The following is a 22,643-nucleotide window of genomic DNA, read 5'->3' as shown; positions in this document are numbered from 1 at the left end:
TTGCATGTTTGATTGTCTATCTATTTTTTTATTTATCTTTTGCTTTGTTTTTTAAACAACCAAGCATACATACACGTAAATGTATTTTCTTTTTCTTAAATATCACTATTAAAAACAACTAATAACATATTGCTATGACTAAACATCATTTGCAAACATTGATCTGTAGAGGGTGCTCCGACACCATTTATCACCTTTAAAACCAATTTTGGTCAATGATCAATTGAACAGTTACAATTAATGTAAAAATTTGCTGTCGATTAATAAATTAGCACGAATTTGGGGGGTAAAGTTAAAACGCTGAAAGATTGTCCTTAGAATTTCCATGAGAATTGCACACTGTGGGCTTCTGTGATACAAAATTCAATTAAATACTGACAAGTAAAGGATGAGCAGATGCAGTTGATAAATAAACAATCTAACGTGTGACTACGTGATCGTCTTTGTACAAATTTGACATTTAAATGTCCGTTTCATTCTTTTCACAAATACATGCTAATAATATATATATATATATATATATATATATATATATATATATATATATATATATATATGCTAATAATATTATATCTTTAATGACTTTAGTTTGTTCTTGACTGCACACAGTATCTAAATTAGCCTACTTGAAACTTGTAGACCATTGATTGCGATTAGAAACACATGAAGACATTTTCAGTTGGAAATAACCCATATTTAAGTTAAAGACTTGATTCTGTCAGATTTTTTACAACCCAATTTCACATAATTTGGATTATTTTGTACTTGTCTAAAATACAAAGAGAAAGAAAATACAGTTCATTCTTTTTTTAACATTACAATATAATAAACTTTCCGCAAAAACAATTTTAATGAGTTAATTAGATAATTGATTAAATACATAATAACCCCTGAACACTAAAATATAAAATATTTATCATTTATGTTGTGTACCAGAAAACTATGATTATTATGACTATTTTCTACATATTAACTGAATATTTCAGGGGTTTTTCCCCACAAAAATGTACAAAATTTTTTTTTTACTAAACTGTAAAAATTAACCAATTGAAATATGGAAAGTAGGGGACATGCTAAAAAACTAAACCAGTAAATATATACTGTAAAACCCAAGTTAACTTTATCAAATGTAATGAGTGTAGTAAACTCAAAATTGACTGAAAGTTTATTCTACTCATTTGAAAAAAGTTTTGAACTCAATGTTGAAGGTAAAGAGTTAAATATCTCATTACATCAACCTAACCGGAGTAAGATCACAGTACTCATATAGATTAGTTTAACTCAAATGGGTTGTAGCAATCGGTTTCCTCCAATGGTTTGAGTTCTCTTCATTTATTGGGTTTTACTGTGCTCAAATTGCTTCGTTTACTCAAATGGATTAAGTTCACAGTACTCATTAGGATTAGTTTTTGAACTTAAATGGTTTGTTATAATCGGTTTCCTCAAACGGTTTGAGTTGTCCTAACTCATTGGGTTTTACGGTGCATAAATAATAATAAGCACAGTCCAGTGTTTTTCACCATCAAATGTTTATTAGACCCTGTGAAGTTTCTCATCCTAAAACAGAGTCCTGTATGACGTTTGTTCATGTAGTCTCTTAATAAGTACATCTTATAAAAACAATGCAACAATATACACACTAAAACATGGAAACGGGTGACACTCTCAGAGCTAAGATGGCTATGTTTCTGCACCAGATATACACAAACTAATTAAAACACAGATATTTTCATTCGACACTCACAAAGTAAACATTCAACAAATGCTGCTTAATCCTTTGCACGACCGTAATTAATACTCACAAACACAGATCACCGAAAAAATGTACAACATAATCCATGACTAGCAAGCACATATTGATTTAAACAACACCTTTATATAATCTCTGACCTATTATGTATTTGTACAACTCTTTTAATTGCTCTTCTCCCAAACTGAACTACCAGCACACTCCCTGCATTCAGCTGTCAAGTTTGTACTAACCCAGCAGAGTTATTTTTAGACATCCTAACTTTGCAAGGACAAGTTAAAAACTGCACTGAGATTGGGGCATCCTAAAATGAAACGAGGCTGAGTTTTTTTTCTGGCACACCATTAGAAAGTTTGCAATGTTTATTAGGTTATAAAGGTGTTCTGACAGCCTGTTTAGACATAGATACTTTTTTAGAGAGGAGTGCTCATGGTTAGTTTGGTGGTGAGCAATAAACTGGCTCAGTACTTTGATCACGTGAAAATAACAGATCGTTTCCGTTCTGACCCCATTGTAGAAGTGTCACTTTGTAATAAGATGCTCCATTTTGGGATTAATGAATGAGAAGCCGGCGAAAGCACACTGGTCCATAGAATCGATCAGGCCTTTCTCACAGTGTGAGAGACGAGGTTTCTCACTCAAAAACTCCCGGTCAAAGTTACTGCAGTCATTTGGAGCTTTCTGCAATCAGAAGCAAACAGAAAAACTAGCAACCAGACACAAAAAAAGAGAAACAAGATGAAAGGTTAAAAAATAAAATGCATACCACTTTTGGTTTGAAAGGAGGATCAACTTCTCGCCCTTCTAGAGCAGCCCAGTTGACAGTTTTGAAGAATGAATGGCCTCGTATATTACCCACAATCCCTAAACGGCGTGATGGGTCACGTTCAAACAGCTGAGAACAGATGTAAAAAAAAAAAATAAATAAATAATATTAATAAAATGTAACTGCAGACATTTTATTTGAATTTCTCATTCATTTTCCATTGGCTTGTGCCCTTTATTTATCAGGGGTTGCCACAGCGGAATGAACCACCAACTGTTCCAGCATATGTTTTGCGCAGAGGATGCCCTTCCAGCTGTAACCCAGTACTAAGAAACAACCATACACTCTCCACTCTCGCATTCACACACACTCATACACTACGACCAATTTAGTTTATTCAATTCACCTATAACACATCTTTGGACTGTGGGGGAAACCAGAGCACCCGGAGGAAACCCACACGAACACAGGAAGAATATGCAACTCCACAGAGAAACACCAACTGATCCAAAAATCTTCTTGCTGTGAGGAGACAGTGCTAACCACTGACCCACCGCACCACCCATTTGAATTTCTAATTATTTATATAATGTATTTTAAATACCCTTTCTAGCATGTCTCTGGTGTCCAGTAAGATCCAGCGAGGATAGTGAGGTGTGTCCATTCGGATCGATTCAAACAGCTCGTCCTCGTCATCGCCGTGGAATGGAGATTGACCAATGAGCATCTCATAGACGAGCACACCAAAAGACCACCAGTCTACTGAGAACGAGTACTGCTGACCGAGCAGAATCTGGGGGTTTTCAACACACAAACAGATTAAGTCAAGACGAGGCAGTCTATGATTTGAGTGTGAAACAATAGCAATGTTTCTATTCACCTACTTTAATGTACATTGTGGAGTTTTGGCAGAGAGATTGCGCATAATACTTTTGCGCACAGCGGAGTAGGATAAATGTTTTATTTCATAAGAAAAAATATGCATAAACTATGATTGAATACATTTCAGTATGAGCCTCAAAAACAGTCATGTAAAATTTCCCTCAACAGATGACGTGACTGCAAAATCACAATAACCAGTAAAGCAAATGTTTTAGGAATTCTGCAAACACCATCTGCAAAATTCCATCCCCAAATTGATTTTGTATATCGTCTTATACAATCATTTTGACATCAGGTGTTGAATCCAAACATAATATAACATGACAGAGTTTATTATATAGCATATAGATATATAGCAGAGTGTGTGTCGTCTGCTGCTTCTTTACTATGAACAAAAATTGAGCTAAAGTGGCTTCTCTGCTTGCAAAAACTATCATTATTAACCAGATATAAATCACACTAGTTTCCAAGGAAGTTACTAATTTATTGTTTTGAACACACGGGAAGGAAACAGTGTTTTATTCTCAAATGTTTTATGCAAGAATATGGACTTTGGTCTGGAAACCATCACCTCTGGATGGAAGCACAGCTATTGTGAAATAGCAATTTATACCTCAGGAGCAATATAATCAGGAGTTCCGCAGAAGGTTGTGGCCCGATTGTCTCCAAACACATTCTCCTTGCACATGCCAAAATCAGCTATTTTTATGTGACCATCTCCATCTAACATCACATTATCCAGCTTGAGATCCCTGCCAAAAAAACAAAAACAAAACAAAACAATAGCTCAAATTACCCATTTTATTCTCTATTAGAAAATCATTCATTAAATTTTGTAACACTTTGTAATAATGGTCAATTAATTCATGTATTTACTAACATTAACTAAAGTATGAACAATCTTGTAAAGCATGAATCATAGTTCAGCATTAACCAATGCATTATTAACATCTAAAGTCATGCTTGTTAACATTGGTTAATGCACAGTCAGTTAACATGGACTAACGTTATTAAACTGAAATAACATTATCTAATGTTAACAAAGACAAATACCATAATAAATGTATTAATTGTTTGGTAATTAACATTAACTGATGGGCCATTATTTTAAGGAGTTACCTTAAATTCTCCCATAGAGCAATATTTAATGAACGCAGAACTGAACTATGGTGTAATGTTGTCTGTACCTGTAAATAATGCCTTTGGAATGGAGAAACTGCAAGCCACACACTATTTCAGCGGCGTAGAACCTGGCAGGAGAAGTGTTGAATTCAATTATTCAGATGCTATATTTGCCACATATGCTGAGAAAAATCAAGGGCTATGAAACTATATTTGTATTATGTAATTACAAATATTTTGTATGCATGCGTTACATACGTGGCTCTGTACAGATCAAAACGCCCTTTTTCCTGTATGTGAAACATAAGATCACCTCCATTCAGATACTCCATCACAAAGAATAAGTGCTCCTGTTTAAGATAAAGCAAGTATTATAACAGTTAGCAAATGTGCACGACAACAATATACACTGTATATTAGGAATGCTCTGATCACATTTTATGACTCAATCAGTACTTGACAATCTGGCCTGTCTCATGAACCGATTTTAATAGAATTAAAAAAAACAAAAACGTAATTTTGTTTTTAAAACTTGAATATTTAATAATAAACAAATATGTATATAGGTGTACATTTTAACTTTTTATGCATCAAATATGCGCTCCAAACTTTTCTTGATTGACACACAATTTCTTCCAATATTTGCAATGTTCTTAAATTGCATTGTTGGTCATTTTCTTACCATTTTTTAAATCAGTTTTAACTATTATTTTCTGTAAAGGTGCTTCTGATCCTGACATGTCCACACTAAATGGTTATAATTAACATTTTAAGGGATTATATACAACATCCTTCATTTATTCTCTTTGGTAAGGGGAGATCTCCACTTAAGTATACTTGGAGGGAAAATGTGCTTTATGCATTATAAAGCTTGAAGCATCAGAATCGGTACTCTGTATCGGCCAATCAACATGACAAGGAATCGGTACTCCTTCTCGGCTGAAAAAATGCTGATCAGAGCATCCCTACTGTATATACAAATATACATTGCTGTTTGGTATTGTAAAGATTGAGACCCCCTGTAGACCATGAAAAGCTGTGGTTAAAGGGATAGTTCACTCAAAAATGAGCATACATTTAATCAAGCTCAAGCGATTCCAAACCTCTATGAAACAAGAAAGCATATTTTTGGAAACAGGCAGCCATAGCGCTATTAAAGATAATGGATACTGATTCTTCAAAATATATACATTCTTTAAAATGTGAGGGGGAGTAAAATGGAAGTATGTTTTCATGTTTGGGTTAACTATCCCCTTAAAGTGTTAAACTAATGAGATTTCCATGGTATAAAAGCTTTTTTAGCCTCTTTCTTAGAAAATTCCTGACAAATGTATTTGCCTTTTTATTCAATTAAAATCTAACTATACTTGTGTTTAGCTTTGAAACTACATTCATGTTGTCTTGAGAAAAGCAGACCAAAGTAAAGTTCATTTCAGGATTCTGCCTTGCTTCAGCTGGGAAACGCCTTTATACAACCATTGGTCTGCGCTGATAACACAATAGGCAGGCCTGACTTCAGGACTCTGCCTATTTTGCCTTGGAAATATTTACTTTCCGTGTTCAGAATCAATGAGTAAATATATAAACTCTTATATATAGCATAAACTGCTTTATGGTACAAACAATTATGCATTTTAAATTTGTTAAATGTTATCTCTAATCAGGGCTTGACATTAACACCCGCTAACCTGCCAAATGCAGGTAAATGCAAGCATATTAGACATGCGGGTTAGACAGACACTCCCACTAGCCACTTCGGCTGGTGGAAAATAATGTTTAAATTGTAGTTTTATTAAAAGCAGGATTTGAAAATAAGGATGGCCCAATATTTTTTAAATAGACTGAACAAAAAGCAATGATCGTGCACACACAGTCTTGCTGCTATCAAGAGCTCAAAAATATCCTTTTGTAAGCAACAGCGGTCACTGCTTTCGTTTTAATTATTCTTTGAACAGATTAGCAGGCCTAACATTAATCATGTGCAGGTGATCATCTTTTCATTATTACTCAGGGTACGTTTCAATTCATCTGCTTTCTTTTGCTTAGTTATTTTTTGTTAATATAGTTTAATTATCACACACACACACACACACACAAACACACACATACATACACACATATATATATATATTAATACACATATACACATATATATTAATATGAGATTAACCCCACATTTTTTTGTAGTTAACTGGTTATCTGGGACTTTTAGGCAGGTCAGATCACTGTGCATATTTTAATTACATAATAGTTCTTTTTTTTTTAAATGTCATTTTGTTTAAAGATCAGTTGTTGAATTAAAAGTGCAAGTATACAGCTACCTTTTGCTTGTTTTGATGCATTTAAAATTTGTGGATAAGAAAAAATAATTTATTTATTTTTTAGTGTGGTCAGAGATAAATTTGGTAAATCCTTTTGAGCCCTGAAAAGTGATGTGAAATAAAAACTAATTGCAATGCGACACAACCAATCTGCTCATGCACAACACACGCAAAAAGTGAAATGAATGAGAAGGCATGTTGACAACACAACATCTTGTTCAAATTTAAAGATATAAAATATATTTTCTCAACAACAAAAGTGTGGCTAGTGAAAATGGCGAGTGGCTAGTAATGTTGGAAATCTACTAGCCACTGTGGCTGGTGATCAGAAAAGTTAATGTCAAGCACCTGTCTCTAATCTGTACACAACACAATATTTCCTGTTTAATACAGATGTTGTAAAGCAGGGATGACCAATCCTGTTCCTGGAGAGCTACCTTCCTGCAGATTTCAGTTGCAACCCATATCAAACACACCTGCCTGTAATTATCACGTGGTGTTCAGGTCCTAATTAATTGGTTCAGGTGTGTTTGATATGGGTAGCAACTGAAATCTGCAGGAAGGTAGATCTCCAGGAACAGGATTGGCCAGCCCTGCTGTAAATGAACTGAAATTTTGTTAAAGTCATTATAATGTGGATTTTAAAGTGTAAAAAGACTGGAGTTTGCTTTTCTTCTGGTGGTTTCGTTTGTGTAACTGTGTATTTGGTATACCTTGGTCTGAAATGTAGAGTAGAGGTGTGTCAGAAAGGGATTGTCCCAGGCAAGAGCAAGTACACGTTTCTCCACCATGGTGCACTCCACATCATCATCCATCAGCACCACATCTTTCTTCAGTGCCTTCACTGCAAACCATTCACCAGTGCCTTTCAGCTCAGCCAACAGCACCTGACAAACAGAGACACCATGTGTTCGTGTGACACCTTAAGCACACATTGATTTAATTGTGTTTGACTAAATGAGAGAATTTTTGTAACCTTGCCAAAGCTTCCCTTCCCCAGGACTTTATGGAAAATGAAATGCTCAGCAGTAATACGTGTTTGGTGGGTGATTCGAGATGGAGGACGAGGACTTGAACCTTCCCATATATGACCATAAGGAGTCCCATCTGAAAATATCAAATTGCTTTCAATTAAGAATCTCGTTTTGAATTCTGACATTTAAACAACACACAATCAGACTCACCAGTAACATCAGGTCCTGGGCTTTTATTAAAATCCTGGTAAACACCAACATCCTGTGTGTTGTTGTCAGGTCGCTTGGTGGATGATTTCTAGGACAACACAAACATACAAACATTATTTCAGTATTTTAATGTGGTCATGTTGTAGCATTTGAATCAAGTTTTCATAACTTGTTCTTGGGCAAACAACCACACATACAGTTGAGACTTGAGTAAGAGCTTCTGCCAGAAGTTTCTGGTTGATGCCACACAGGTTAGCCACTTTAGTCTGGCATTTATGATGGACATTCATGGAACAGTCTGAAAGAGAAGAAACCATTACAAACATCAGCCGACATCCAACATTATAAATTGCTGTACATCACATGACAAAAATGGCTTTGGCTACCCAACTGTTTAAACAGTTAATGGCCAGTTAGTAACCGTTTACATCCAAGAGAATAATATCATATTTCATAATAACCTGTTGTTCTTCATTGTTTTGAGCAGGAAAAATCATCACCTCTGATTCTTATCAGTTAACCTCTAACATAAATTCACAAATCATACCATTTTGTTTGGGAATTGCAACTGTTCTCAAGAGATGAAATCCAAATCCAATAACAATTCTACTGCATTTGGATTTTATTAGCATACTTGTATTTTTACTACTTGAATTGTGTATTTTTTACACCATCAGAAAATGATCCAGTTCCACTTTAACATGGCACTTTTAACATGCACAAATATCCACAGACGGTAGACTCACCCTCACATTTGAGGCCTTGTTTGACAAGACCCCACAGCAGACTGCCGCAGTGGTCACAAAAAGTCGGACTCATGTAGTTGTTAGTCTTAAAGCGATGTGGCATATCAATCTTAAAACGCTCCTTCTGAAACTGCAGGCACACACAATCTTCAAATAATGTCTTTAAAATCTAAAAATATATATAGCAAAAGTAATAATGCAACAGTACATACCATTGTATCTCGACTATTGGCTGCAGTGCCAGTGCACCTTCCAATAATTTTATCAATACACTTCTTGTGGATGGCTGCATTGCATTCTGGAGAAGAAAATCAGTATTTTTAGGTGTTTTCGGGCCTTTAGAGATTGTGTGTGTTGCAAGTTAAAACACAGAAAGCAATTATTTGCCCTTTCAGGGTACATACTTACTAAAACAGGTATGAATTGTTATATGTGGGTGAAATTCTGCACAATATACTTACGTCTACATTTATATCCTTGCTTGTTGAGACCCCTGAGTGTCAAAAAAGAAAGACAAAATTATAAGTACGCCTGGGTTGTAAACAACTTATGACTTATGACTGATCACTTGAGACAGACCAAACAAAATCTCTGCAGACGGAGCAGAAGGTGGGCTGTCTGAAGAAGGTGGCGATGAACTCATGGTTTTTGATGAAGTGAATCTTGGCCTGTTTAATCGCTCCACGACGGCGGTTGAGGGTTGGTATCTCTTCGTTGGCCACTACTGAATGACGACACACTGAGCCTGAAAGAGAAGAAAGTAGAAGAGCAGGACAGAATCAATCAATTTAACTATTTAACTAAAAAAAAAGAAACAAGTGCAATGAGGATTTTGTTTTATTTTTAACTTTTCAAAATTAAAGTTTATTTTATCTGGTATTCAGCAAGAATGCATTATATGAATTAATAGCAGGAGTAAATATCATCGAATAGTTAAAAGCAGAACATTATGCATTCTTAAAGCTAAACATGACTTCACAGCATGCTTGAAGACAGGGTAATGCAGGGATGAGCTGTTCTGACACGTTAAACACAGACATTCCTGTGACAGAAATTTAAGCGAGTCCAAATGGATTCACACACACCCAAACACCAGGATCAGATAAGAGTGACATATAACCAGAGTAAATATATAAAATGGCGGATTAAAGAATGGTTACATTTATCAGACGGTGGGCATGAGGCGATAACCGGTTTCAAGGTATACCGCGGTTTGAAAAAGTCAAGGTTTTAAAACCACTAAAATTTTCTGTTATATCAATCCTAAGGTATGTGTATTGTGTAAGATTTTTTTTAATGTGTTATAAAGAAATATATGCTTTTGAAACTAATGAAGATAGCAGTCAATGATTTATTTTAATTATTTAGCCTGACATGTTTACTGTTCCAAAATATTATTAAGGTTTCCTGAAAGGAAGCATATTGTGTAAAATGCTATATTTTACAGCATTCATCACAATATTGTGATATTTTTATCTAAGGTTGTCATACTGTCTGAAGCTTATACTGGCTCATGCTTATCAGACGGTGCATGCTTTGAGATTCAATTATCATTATTTTTGATGCAGGAACGCATTATCTTCTGTGTTGCGTTGAGCAAACTTTGCCATGAGTATAGACACATACTTTTTGAAGCAACCGATCGTCATACCTCAGTGGAACATTAATAAAACTAAATGAATAAATAAAAAACTTAAGCAAATGAGACACAGCATTATCATCATTCTGACGGTTACTTTCTATCACTTTGGATGCGAACACCAGTGTTCCTGAACCTGGCATGCAGCAGATTATCACGAAAAATCACAGAAACATTTCCAAAATAATTAATAAAAAGCTGAGTCCACTCTCTCAACTATTGCAGCAACAGAACGAAAAACTTGATGACCATAAAAAACGAATCACCAAAACTGAGAACCTAATCTCTGCAGTAAAAGATGCTGCTGTCCCAGTCAAGGGTAAATTACAGACACTAGAGGTGAACGCTTGGACGATTTGGAAAATAGAGGAAGGAGGAAGAACATAAGAGTGGCGCGTCCCTCAACTATCAGCAACTGGTTATCATTAAAACAGGTAAAATGGGAAAATGTACATTCAGAAGAGCTAAAGGCTGATACTGGAGAAACTCCCATTATTGAAATGCTAACTCAAGTTGAATGCTTAACTACTCCTTTTATATCTAGTACTTATATAATAGTTTTAAAATGACTGTGACAGGAATGTGTAGACAAGACTGAAAGCCTAGTATAAGAGAAAGGAGACAGACTAGGAAACTCAAACTCAGGTCATCTGTAGTGTAACTGCTATAGAACAAGCTAACAATAACAACAGGCAGGATAGGATGAAAAAACATGGGTCTTGCCAGCAAGGCCAAAATCAAGCATCATTTCTATTGTCAAACCAGTAGCCTTGTACAGTTGCTCCTTTGAACAAAGTAATACAACCCAAGGAAGGGAAAGCTGAATGAAAACTAGCTAAATTACAAAATGAACCTGACCGAAGTGAAAGTTTGGTCTTTGCATACAGACTTCAGACATAAGTGTCATAGTAGTAAACATATGAGTAAAGTATATCATTTATAAATCAGGAAATACAAAATTATGTATTAAAGTCAAAAGAAAGAGACAGAGGAAATATAAAACCAAAGAAATACATGATTTAAGTCATACAAGACTTCCCAATTTCTTCAATCAACCTCTTCTACATTGATGAGCATATTGGGTATCATCCCAAATGCAAAAGATAAATCTACAAAAACATCTCAGCCTCATATGAAAATCAGAACCGTTTCCCATCTGATCGCAACTCTGTCATATTAGGCAAATGCATATTTCTGACAGTTTTAATTGTCAATGTTGAGGTCAACTAGCTGCCTACTATAAAAAACATGAAGTAAAAAAAAAAAACATGAACCCCTGAAGTAAACTCCACCTTTGGTCATGACCACTCAACAAACTTTGAACCAAGGTAAGCAGCACAATAAAAACCTTAAAGGCCATTGCCCTGGAAAAAGCTACTACAAGGCCTGATCAAGCATGTCAGTAGCAGGGTTTTTATCCAAACATAAGGCAAATCTTTTTACCCTAGTAACCAAGGGTAAACAAGGCAAGCACAATTGATACAGCTGATTATTCACATAGATGTAAGGCTCGCTACATCCAAATTCAATCAGCAAATGCATTTCCATCCCTAACCTGATTCCACCAAGTAGGACATGCTCCTCGATGAACATCTATGTTGATTCTGGAACAAAATTCCAATCAGCCAATCAGAATTATGGCATATGTTTGCTGTTTATATAGTTTAGGTTGAGGCTTACAGTTAGGGTTATGCACTTCTACATGATTGTTATTCAACTATTACTCCCCTCTGATTTTCAATTCCAGTTTTGGTTGGGTTTATGGAATAAGTATGGATAAAATTTTCCAACAAAATGATGTTCCATTATCAACATAGATGATAATCCAGGATCGCATTGTACTTGGCACAATTATGACGTTATTTGCATTAACCCATTTTTGCATGAACCCTTTTGGCAAAATCCCCTCAATTAAGAGTAAAAAAAAGTTTTTTTTTGAACGGAGATTCTTATGAGCTTACTTCTTACATCAGTTGACAAAAAGCACACTGAACAGTTAAAGATTTTTTATAGATTTAGTTAAAGAATTTTCAAAGATTTTATTAGCATATCTATACTTTCACTACTTGAATTACACTTTAAATATGGAGCTTTTACCATACACCAATATCCACACCTTGTAGACCTTGTTGGACATGACTGCCACAGTGGTCAGAAAAAGTTAGACTTGTGTATTTGTAGGGTTTATGGGTTGTAAATATTTTTTGTGTGTGATTTAAGATATTTTAAATCAGAATTTGGCATTTTCATCACTCATTTCTCATGCTTCAAAATGTGCACCAACACACACTGACGGAAACACAACTAGCCCTGGTAAACACACTCTCTATTAGAAACACTGCTAGTTCGAGTACAGTCATGTCTTACCTGTATCTGAATCCTCCAAAAAGAATTGTACAGACATCATAACCTTCCCTGAAGGCTGCAAATCAACCTAAAAAAAGAATAGTTTATAACATTACCTGTGCAAAAAGTCACATTCACAAATATAACCATATGATTACATACCCAAAACTCTGCATGCCCGTTTGCCTTCTTGCATCTTTCAGCCAACACAGATACGCCAACAGTAACGTCTGCTAAAGGTTCCTCTGCAGTTCTCATGAGTAGTATTTGTATGACTCGTCCTTCAAAAATATGCGCATCAAAACTGGATCGCCAAGCAGGATACATGGTGGGTTTCTTCTGGACAAGGGTTTTTCCTCTCTCTTAAAAAAAAGCAGAGGGATTTTTATCATCAGGCATGATCTACTGGAAAATATTCTGAACAAAACACTAGTCCTTTCTAAATGTAGTATGAGAAGTAGCCTGCCAAAAACTACACTTTATTTCTTGCACTAATCAGCCATAAACATGATAAGAAACACTGCAAGTGATATCGTTTTCAGTCACATGGTCATGAAGGTCAAATCAGGGTGCACTGTAATGTGGGAAAGAATATGGCGTGCAGCATTCCTCGGTTTCTCATCTGGCAAAACGAAGAAGGTAATCCAGTTCTATGCAGATGGAGGATTTGCATGTTATTCTGTGTACATAGACTACACTGCAAAAACAGCACAAGAAGCATGGCAATATGCCATTCCAAACATAGCCATGCACTTGAAACCCCCGTTACAAAAGACACACACATACACACACACACACACACATATTTACCCACCAGTGCTGAGAGCTTCCTTCATTTTGACTGCACAGAATGGTGCCTCAGCCATTGGCGAGAATGTGCCAAGATCATAGGCATTAAATGCAATTCTCAGGAAAGGGGCCATGGCAACCCCTCAGGCAGAGCCTAAAAAAAGACACAGACAACCAAAAATCTTTAACTTTAAGATATGTTGAGTAAAAAGCAAGAGCATCATCATTACAGGATATAAAAGCTTCAGCTTATGACTAATAAAATCATAATACCAAAACTAGATTTAGTCAGATAGTAGGCTATAAATTAGCTTTCAGAGGAAACTGATTAGTCTCATTATTAATTTTGGTGAACTGCTATGTCAGTTGTATCATTAAATCAAACAGCTTTATAAATCCCTATTTAAAGATATTTAAAACTTCTGTCATGATTTGCTCACTTGTTCCAACCCTGTATGAATCCATGAATGTCAACTTTCCAGCTAAATATTTTATCATTTGTATCTATATTAATAAAAAACACAGACAACTTCCAAAGTACTACATTTTTGGGTGAACCAGCCCTTTAAGTTTTGTAATAAAACCAAAACAAAAATAATCATCCACCCTCATTTTGACTTGTAGCATTAAAGCAGCCGTTTTCACTGCTGTGCCTTTAAGGTTTCTATGTAAACGCCCCCTTCAGATGTAAATGAGAGTGAACGCTTTGCTGCATTTTCTCAAGAGCAGTGGCTTTTCTGCCGCTTCACTGGTCTCATTTTGGTACATAAAGCAATGTGTGATAATGATCAGACTGACAGTGACCTTGAAATAAAAAAAATTTAAAAAGTTTCTAACAGATTCTTTAGAAGTGGCATAACGAAGACCCTCAAAACTAAAGTTTTATCATTAGTATCTCCATAATTTAAGAGTAAAAGTATATTACTTTCTTTACTTTGAATAGGTAATTTGAGTTTCTATTAAGCACACACTTATGAAAACCCCTTTTAGAAATAAAGGTGAAGCACTGCTATCTGAAATACTATCTTCAAACAGCTAATAAAGAGTGAGTATATGTTTCTTGGTTTAACTGTCACGCAACAGCATTAAGTTAAAAAAAGAGCTCCTATAACATCATCTGTAAAACATTTCCATCAATCATCAGTGTTTTATAGCATTATTGTACTTTATTATCGTTGATCCGAACATTTGGAACATGACCCATATGAGGTTTATAGGTTATGGTAATAATTAAGGCCAAAATTGATCAGTCTTGTATAACATCAAGACTCCACCCCCACTTCTGTTAAAAGCCAATGAGATGACTCTGGCTGTTACTGCAACCCAGCCAGTTGCTGCAGTGAACTTTATACTGTATTACTACACAGTGTGCAGAAGAAGAAAGGCAAGGAGAGAGACATTTTGAACACACCCATGCATGCACTTCTCTGCTGTGGTTTTAATTACGAAGTGCGCATGTCGAAACAAGAACAGAAACATTCAAGCAAGTTGCTGCAACTAATTCTTATGTATATGTGCATGTAAGAGCCATAGTGAATTAGTAGTGTGGAAATCTGTCAATAACAAGCTTGCAGCACAGTACAAAATCGACTTTGAAAATCCATGACACGATTCTCACTTACAAAGATGATCTCTCACACACACACACACACACACAAACACACAATCCTGTTTATGCCTAATTCTTCAACTACCTTTAGCCAGTTAGTACAAGTGTGTAAACGAGAACACAAGCTACTGTATGAGAGATATCGAGGGTGTGATGTTGGGTAGGCAGGTGTGGTTAACAAGCTCCATGTGCTTTTCTAAAAATAATTTGCACAATAAAAATTTTAGGTGTTAAGAGTGTTTTTGCACTCTTAAGCCTTATGATAACTCATAATAGGTGCTGAAACTCAATCATAAGGGCGTAAGTGTTTGTTTGTGTGTTCATGGCTTTATTAGGCAAGCATCACTACTGTTATTGCACATACTAGGAACTTTAGCAAACCACTAATCCCAAGTATGAAACTTAATGGGATAGGTAAGACTGTATTTTAAAAATATATTTACATCTACTCACTATCATGTCAGGGTTGCACAATATATATTTATAGCATTGCAATATGCTATAAGATGCTCTCACTTGTAAAATCATCCAAATTAATTGAATCTGGTGAAATTTCACTAAATAATAATGGTGTAACAATCACAAATTTCACAGTTCGGATCACATAACGTTTTTTTAATTATGGATCGGACCATTTTTCGGATCAGCCAAAAAGGGGAGGAGACAAATGTAATTTGTTTTCCATTCATTACAAAAACAGTACTGGAAGAAACTTTTGGTTTTAACAAACTGAACTTTGAAACTAATGTTATTAAAAATAAAATGAAGAAATAATCAGCTAAATCAAAAATAAATTGTAAAATATTCAGAACTACTAAATATTACTACTACTATTGTTGATAGCGCTAAATTTATAAATCTAACAATATAATTTGTACAACCCATATTTGTTTGTAGTCTAATTTTTAATAAATTATTCAATTATTCACTCTTAAAACTGCATGTTTCATTGCTAGATGTATCATTTTTGAAGAATTATTCAGTGGCCACCTATTGGTTACATAATGTATTTGCTGCCTACAACTTTCATTTTTGAGTGTCAAGTTAAATGCACAGGACAGTGAATTTAATCATTACCATAACCATCAGTGGTTATATCTAAACTATGAACTGTTATCCCAGTACGTCTGTGTTATTTGACTATTTGTAAACTAAAGACTGAAACTCTTTCTTGATTTTTGCGGTTTTCAAACACAGATTTGAATGCAGCAATTCAAAGGATTAATAAACATATGCAAATCCCCATCATTTATAATTTATGTTACAAGGTGTTGGGATCCTGATCTTTTAATGATTAATCGTACAGCTTACACTGAATCAAAGACTACAGAATACACAAGACTTATCACATGCTTTTTAACGGGGAAAAGTGTAACAGTCAATATGGCGAGTGAAGCCCCGCCTTCCAGTACAGGAGCCAATCAGGGATTACTATATGGCAAATAAAACCCACTTTCTAGTACAGGAGCCAATCAGCGATCGGTATAGAATGACAAATCTCTGGGGGATGGGCTTGGACTAGACGCGAGTTTCTGCTAATTTTGTTTGATACAAACATTTAGAAATGAAACTAAACTATAGTATATAACTACTACTGTAAGAAAATATCAGAATTCGGCACATACTTTCAATTGTGGTTTAACTTTATTAGTTATTCATAATATGTAATATGGCGACGCAGTCGCGCAGTGGGTAGCACGTTCGCCTCACAGCAAGAAGGTCGGCTCAGTTGGGGTTTCTTTGTGGAGTTTGCATGTTCTCCCTGCATTCGCGTGGGTTTCCTCTGGGTGCTCCAGTTTCCCCCACAGTCCAAAGACATGTGGTACAGGTGAATCGGGTAGGCTAAATTGTCTGTAGTGTGTGGGTGTATGTTTCCCAGAGATGGGTTGTGGCTGGAAGGGCATCCGCTGCGTGGAAACTTGCTGGAGTTGGCGGTTTATTCCGCTGTGGCGACCCCGGATTGGTAAAGGAACTAAGCCGACAAGAATTTAATGTTTCCCCACTCAAACGGAATGCCCATGCATACTGACCAAGAGGCGTTTCAAAGATGGTCACTGAGTGAAATAACTTGCGTTGAAGGGACTTTGACTGAATGCATTAATGCAGGCTAAACATGTAGTCACAGAAAACACCTTTAATAACCCACAAATTAATAACCTTCTAAGAAACCCAATACATCCCGAATAATCCACCACAACTGCTTCCATCATTATATATTACAGGAACGCCTTAATGCTTTTATACATGTGATTTGAATGATGCAAGAGGCGATCTCTCTGCGATCGTTAAAAATTTAGGATAATCTACCAGTGAAAAAATTATTAATCACATGTGTTCGGAACCATGGGTTGTGATCCATACAAATTACAGATCAACCATGATCCATTACACCCTTACTCAATAAATCGCAATATATATCGTAAAAAATATATATATATATTACAATCTTTGTTTTTGTCAAATTTTGTGCAGCCTTATTTCAAACCAAACTGAACATCTGCCAACCACAGAAGTCAACATGTTAATGTTAATACAACCTTTTTCATTCTCATTAATTGAAATTCATGCCCATACAATGGGAAATGAAACTAACTGATTACCAACAGAAGAAAGTTCTGTTCCACAGAAGAAAATAAAGTCATACATACAGGTTTGAAACATTACAAAGAGTGGATGACACTACAATTTTCATCAGTGGACTACAGCAAAGCTTGAAACTGGTCTCACATTGATTTTCTTCAAATGGTGCAGCTTTTTTGAAGAAGGCTGATTAGGCTTGCCACGATAGATGGTGTTGATGGTGATACCGGTTACATCATTTTTCCATTGTGACACCATCCCCACCATTTTTTTAATTAAATATTTATTTGAATTAAATGGAAAATATAATTCGTAATAATTTACTTGCGACGAAAACATGAACACAAGGCATACTTTCATTTTAAAAATCATGCGACCATCATCTCACAAATGTTTAATAATAAATATTTTATTTTTTATTAAAACAAGAGTGATTTAGCAATGCCGCGCCATTGACAAGCTAACTGCAGAGAAACAAAGCAACCATCGCGGCAACCGCAGTGAGCACTTTTTCCGAAGTTCAGCTCTTCTTTTTTGCACTTTACTATGCGTTTTATGTAAAAAATATATATAAAAAATGGATAGGCCTACAAGAGTGTAACCTGTGTGCGCGTCTTTTATCACAGAGGCCGCTCTCTTTAAAAACCGTACCTTAACGGTTATATATTGCGCACCACATTACTGAACTCTAATATCTCTGAGGGAGATTATATTACTCGATAGACAACATTAACTTAAAGCTATTTTATAAAAGGAACAACACGCAAATCGGCAACAAATAAAACATCTTGCCAGGGTATGCTGTGTGTAATCCGCCACTGACAGTGGCATAAGACACCTATGCAGCGCCTGTCAACTGCCTCTTGTAAGAGCGAGCTCAAAGCTGGTATCGATATAACCAAAAAAGCAAGATCATATAGTAATAAATATTCCATAACAATACTTATCAAAATATTTATACATTTACATGTTGTTAATTGAGATTGTGTGATCTGTTTAGGCTGTCTGATCTTTACAAAGCTGTAAACTGAGCCTGTAATCTTTAGATTTTTTACATAATGTTTCATTTCTTAACATTTCTTTCATTTTTTTATTTAAAGTTTATATATAAAATGAGTGCTAGCTTGTTTAGTTGTGATCATTATGCAAGGATCATATTTCATATTCAGTTTATTCTTCAATAGCCTATAGATTCATTAATAATGTATTTTATAAAAGATTGTTTATAATGACTAATCTATTAATATATAATGCATTAGACTAATTAATACAGTAAGAAATTGAAGTCAGGTAGCACAACAAAAGAAAACCAATATGTTCCCTCTGTTGGCAAATGTAACAAAAAAGTATCTTTGCGTGTGCGCAACAAGCTGCGCATCTGAGTGATCATCATAGTGTGTTCAGCACTATGGGGAACATAATGAGCCCCACAAGATCCCATCTTAAGCCAGAGATGGTCAACATATTGGCCAGGATTCCTGGCAAAGAGCATGTAAACTGCACTGTTAATGAATGCCAATTTATAGCGTTTTTGTTTATTTTTTTTAAAGACTGTTTCGACCTGTCATTTTTGTAATGTCACTTTGAAAGTTTTTCTTTTATATTTATTTCTTGTTCATTCGTTTATTCTTATTTAAACTTTGTGCAATTTAATTATTTATCTTTCTATTGTATTTTATTATTTATTTTAAAAACATTCTAACATTCATCACATTCGTTCATTCAAACAATTGCAGCAAAAATGAAAGTGAAAGTATTATACGCACGCATTTATAAGCTATTTAAAAGAAAGAAAAGAGGAACCCCCCACCTGCACGGTGATACCGGTATTACCGGTGTTGTTACATGTCGAATAACCCGTGGTTAAATTTGCTCATCGACAACCCTAAGGCTGATATGTTCTACAAATTTCGAGTGAAGATTTTAGATCATAGATGATGGCCTCATTTGACAACCATCTACAAACCAAGTGTAAGTCATTAACCACATACAAAACCTTCTTGAAACATAAAACAAAAGAAACGTGGAGTGATTGACATTCGTTTCGGTGTAAATAGCTAACATTCTAACACCACATATAGTCATGCATATATTTGTTTACACGATTGACACTGAAGTACAGCATTCACTCACTGTCCTTTGGCTTACTCCCTGATTTATCAGGAGTCACCACAGCGGAATAAACCACCTATTATTCTGGCATATATTTTATGTGGCAAATGCCCTTTAAGTTGCAACCCAGCACTAAAAGGAATTGCAGAGTACAAAAACAAAAAGAGCAAAAATGTGAAGCATTAATTTTACTAGGGTTTAACAAAAAGTTAAGCATGGTGTGAGACCTGATATGTGAAGAGATTTTGTTGTTCTCCAGCTTCCGGCACTAGATTGCAGTTCTGCACAAGAAGTTTGGCCAGAGGAGAATTTGTCATGCCCAACCGAGCCTGGTTTCTCAGGCTCAGTTTTTTTTTCTCTTCACTTTCGTCAATTGGTAAAGTTAGTTTTTTACCACTGTCGCCACTGGCTTGGATGGTTTGGGACTTGTGGAGCTGCACATGAAATGGATTTGCTCTTCAGTGTTCAGACTTTCAGCAGTGAAAATTAAACCAAACTGAATTGAACTTCAACTCTAAAAACTAACTCACACAGTTTTAATTTACTAGAACTTCTATGTTTAGCTGCTTTGACATAATCTACATTGTGAAAGCGCTATATAAAGCAACAAACATGAATTGAATCTTAACTTCATACTCCCAAAAAGTACATTCAGGAATATAGTCCAGAGCAGTTTATAATATGAGAATGCACAACTCTAGAGTGCTGCTCATGCAATCAGTGACAACAATAGAACAAATAAGTAAGTAAGGACATTAACCCTGAGTTTAGGTGAGGAGTATAGCTTAATCATCCACATTCTACGATGGTGACAGAGCTTTCAACAACAGAAATGTTCATGGACATTTGTGAATAGGGCTGGGGGATATGGCAAAAATACAATCTCGATAATTCTTTTCCATATTGACTAATAATGATATATATTTTAATACAAGCTAATGTTCGATTTTTTTATAGCATACTAATGATATACAACATAAAATATAATATTCTGAAGAATTGTCATCGACAGCAAATATACAGCACACAAACAAAAATATACTTGCGTTTTCTAAAAATAAACAATTACAGAATTATTTTAAAATAAATGTCTTTATTGAAATTCTAAAAATAGTCATCATTAAAATAAACAACAGTTTAACACAGGACCAGCCCTATTTGTGAACACTGTCCATATGCAACCTACTTTTTTCTGACAGGCATAGAACGATCTGTCACAGGGCACTAGCGCAAACACAAGTGTATTAACTGCCACTACTATCTGAAGAAATTCTTAATACAAAAACACACTTTAACCAGTTGTTTAAAAAATGTGCAAAAAATAATCATTTGATCCTACGGTTTGTTCAAGGCAACTTTGAGAAGCAGATTTCATCACTCATGTCCAAAGTCACACATACACTCTCTAATGTACAGGGCAGGAAGGAACTATCGACACTCAAGAACAAAATGAAAGAGTGGTATGTGTAAACTGTTCAACCACAGAGCAGGATGTGTGTCTCCACTGCAATCAACAGATCAGCCTAAACACGCTAGTGTAATAATAATAATAAAGGCTTAATATTGATGAAAATTAACCAAAATATGCCTTCAAACCACCAACAACTGAAAACAGCACATAATCACAGCACAATGTGACGACCATTCTCCACTACACACACACAAGCGCGCGCTTAGTCATGTAAACCACGCTCCATCTGTTTTGTATAGATCAATAATCACTGATATTTTGTGGAGCGTGTCAGTGGTATTTTAGATCCCTCAATGTCAGCAATTGAGGATACTTAGACCATAAACAACAGCATATAACTGACCTTATAACAAAGTGACTAGTTTGATATAACATTTTTTATAATATTGAACATCTATTTACGTTTTGTTACAAACCAGCTAACGTTATTGTAGCCAAAATCCATCACAGGAGCAGATGATGATGATGATGATGATGATGATGATGATTTAAGGATATTAACAGCACAGAACTTGTCTGACATGTATAAAATGCTGCTAGGTAGGTCACCAGGGTTTGAGTCACACAACTTTTTTCTCTTTTACAACCATGAAGTGTCGTCTAGCACGATAACGTGAGAAACAACTGACTCTGTCAAGGTCCAGTAGACAGCAGCTAAACACGAGTGTTGTCTGCTGTGTACACTGACTTTTCATATCATTCTATGAGCCTAAATATATCCTGAAAAACACAAATCCATAGAAAACTTTCAAGAGGGAAAGAGTCCAACTCTGAAAAACAAACAAACCGTTGTACTTGCACTGCGCTCGAATCTGTTCAGCGCATCAATCGGGGGAAAAACGACGAAGAAAAAGAGTCAAACTCTTTAAAACTAGACATTATAAAAGTTCTGTAACAACTAAAAAACATTGGCATCAAGAAGTGCCATGTAACTGCTTACCTCTACTTCAGAAGAAACGGAATTTTTCTCTGCAGCGCCTGCTTTCTTCTGTGATTGAGCCGTTTGAGGAAGTACAGACGGCTCGTGGAGTTCTGAGTAAAGTAGGGCGGAGTGACGTCGCACAGGTGCTCTCTTTTTCCTCCGCGCGCTCCCCTTTGTGCCTGCCTGTCGCGCGCTTTCGGATGCCTGTTAATATTGCGCTGAACTGAGAGAACAGGTGCGTATGTACGATCTGTATCTGTCTTTAGTGTGTCTGCGAGTGACCTCTTTGCGATAGGCTCAAGTGAAGTGCACTGGCAGGGTACCTCCAGATAACCCAATATCAAGGTTATGCATATGGCAAGCCGTTTATATATTTATAGTTTTTCTCTTCATTTTAACTAACA

General features: G+C 35.6%; 1 protein-coding gene across 4 annotated transcripts; it reads right to left on the bottom strand.

Annotated features, from left to right (window-relative positions):
- Nucleotides 1–1,512: 1,512 nt before the first annotated feature.
- On the bottom strand, nt 1,513–22,330 carry prkcda (protein kinase C, delta a). Of its 4 annotated transcripts, NM_214708.1 has the most exon segments (18): nt 1,513–2,431; nt 2,517–2,645; nt 3,121–3,309; nt 4,012–4,150; nt 4,586–4,648; nt 4,779–4,870; nt 7,555–7,728; nt 7,818–7,948; nt 8,026–8,113; nt 8,223–8,323; nt 8,772–8,901; nt 8,984–9,069; nt 9,233–9,264; nt 9,351–9,516; nt 12,778–12,844; nt 12,919–13,118; nt 13,571–13,699; nt 22,258–22,330. In NM_214708.1, coding segments are annotated over 17 exon segments (2,055 nt in total). In that variant the 5' UTR covers nt 13,680–13,699; nt 22,258–22,330; the 3' UTR covers nt 1,513–2,272.
- Between the last annotated feature and the right edge of the window lie 313 nt (nt 22,331–22,643).

This window comes from Danio rerio, chromosome 6, assembly GCF_052040795.2.
Source record: "Danio rerio strain M-AB ecotype USA chromosome 6, GRCz13ab, whole genome shotgun sequence".
Taxonomy (NCBI): domain Eukaryota; kingdom Metazoa; phylum Chordata; class Actinopteri; order Cypriniformes; family Danionidae; genus Danio; species Danio rerio.
Note: the sequence above shows the minus strand (reverse complement) of the source record. Positions and strands in the feature narration are given on the sequence as shown.

Coding starts and splice junctions, on each gene's coding strand:
- prkcda (XM_087255090.1), bottom strand. CDS start 13,679: ATGGCCCCTTTCCTGAGAATTGCATTTAATGCCTATGATCTTGGCACA. Junction 8,324..8,771: donor ACAAGGCCTCAAATGTGAGG/GTGAGTCTACCG, acceptor CTTCTCTTTCAG/ACTGTTCCATGAATGTCCAT. Junction 7,729..7,817: donor GGAAGGGAAGCTTTGGCAAG/GTTACAAAAATT, acceptor TCTGTTTGTCAG/GTGCTGTTGGCTGAGCTGAA.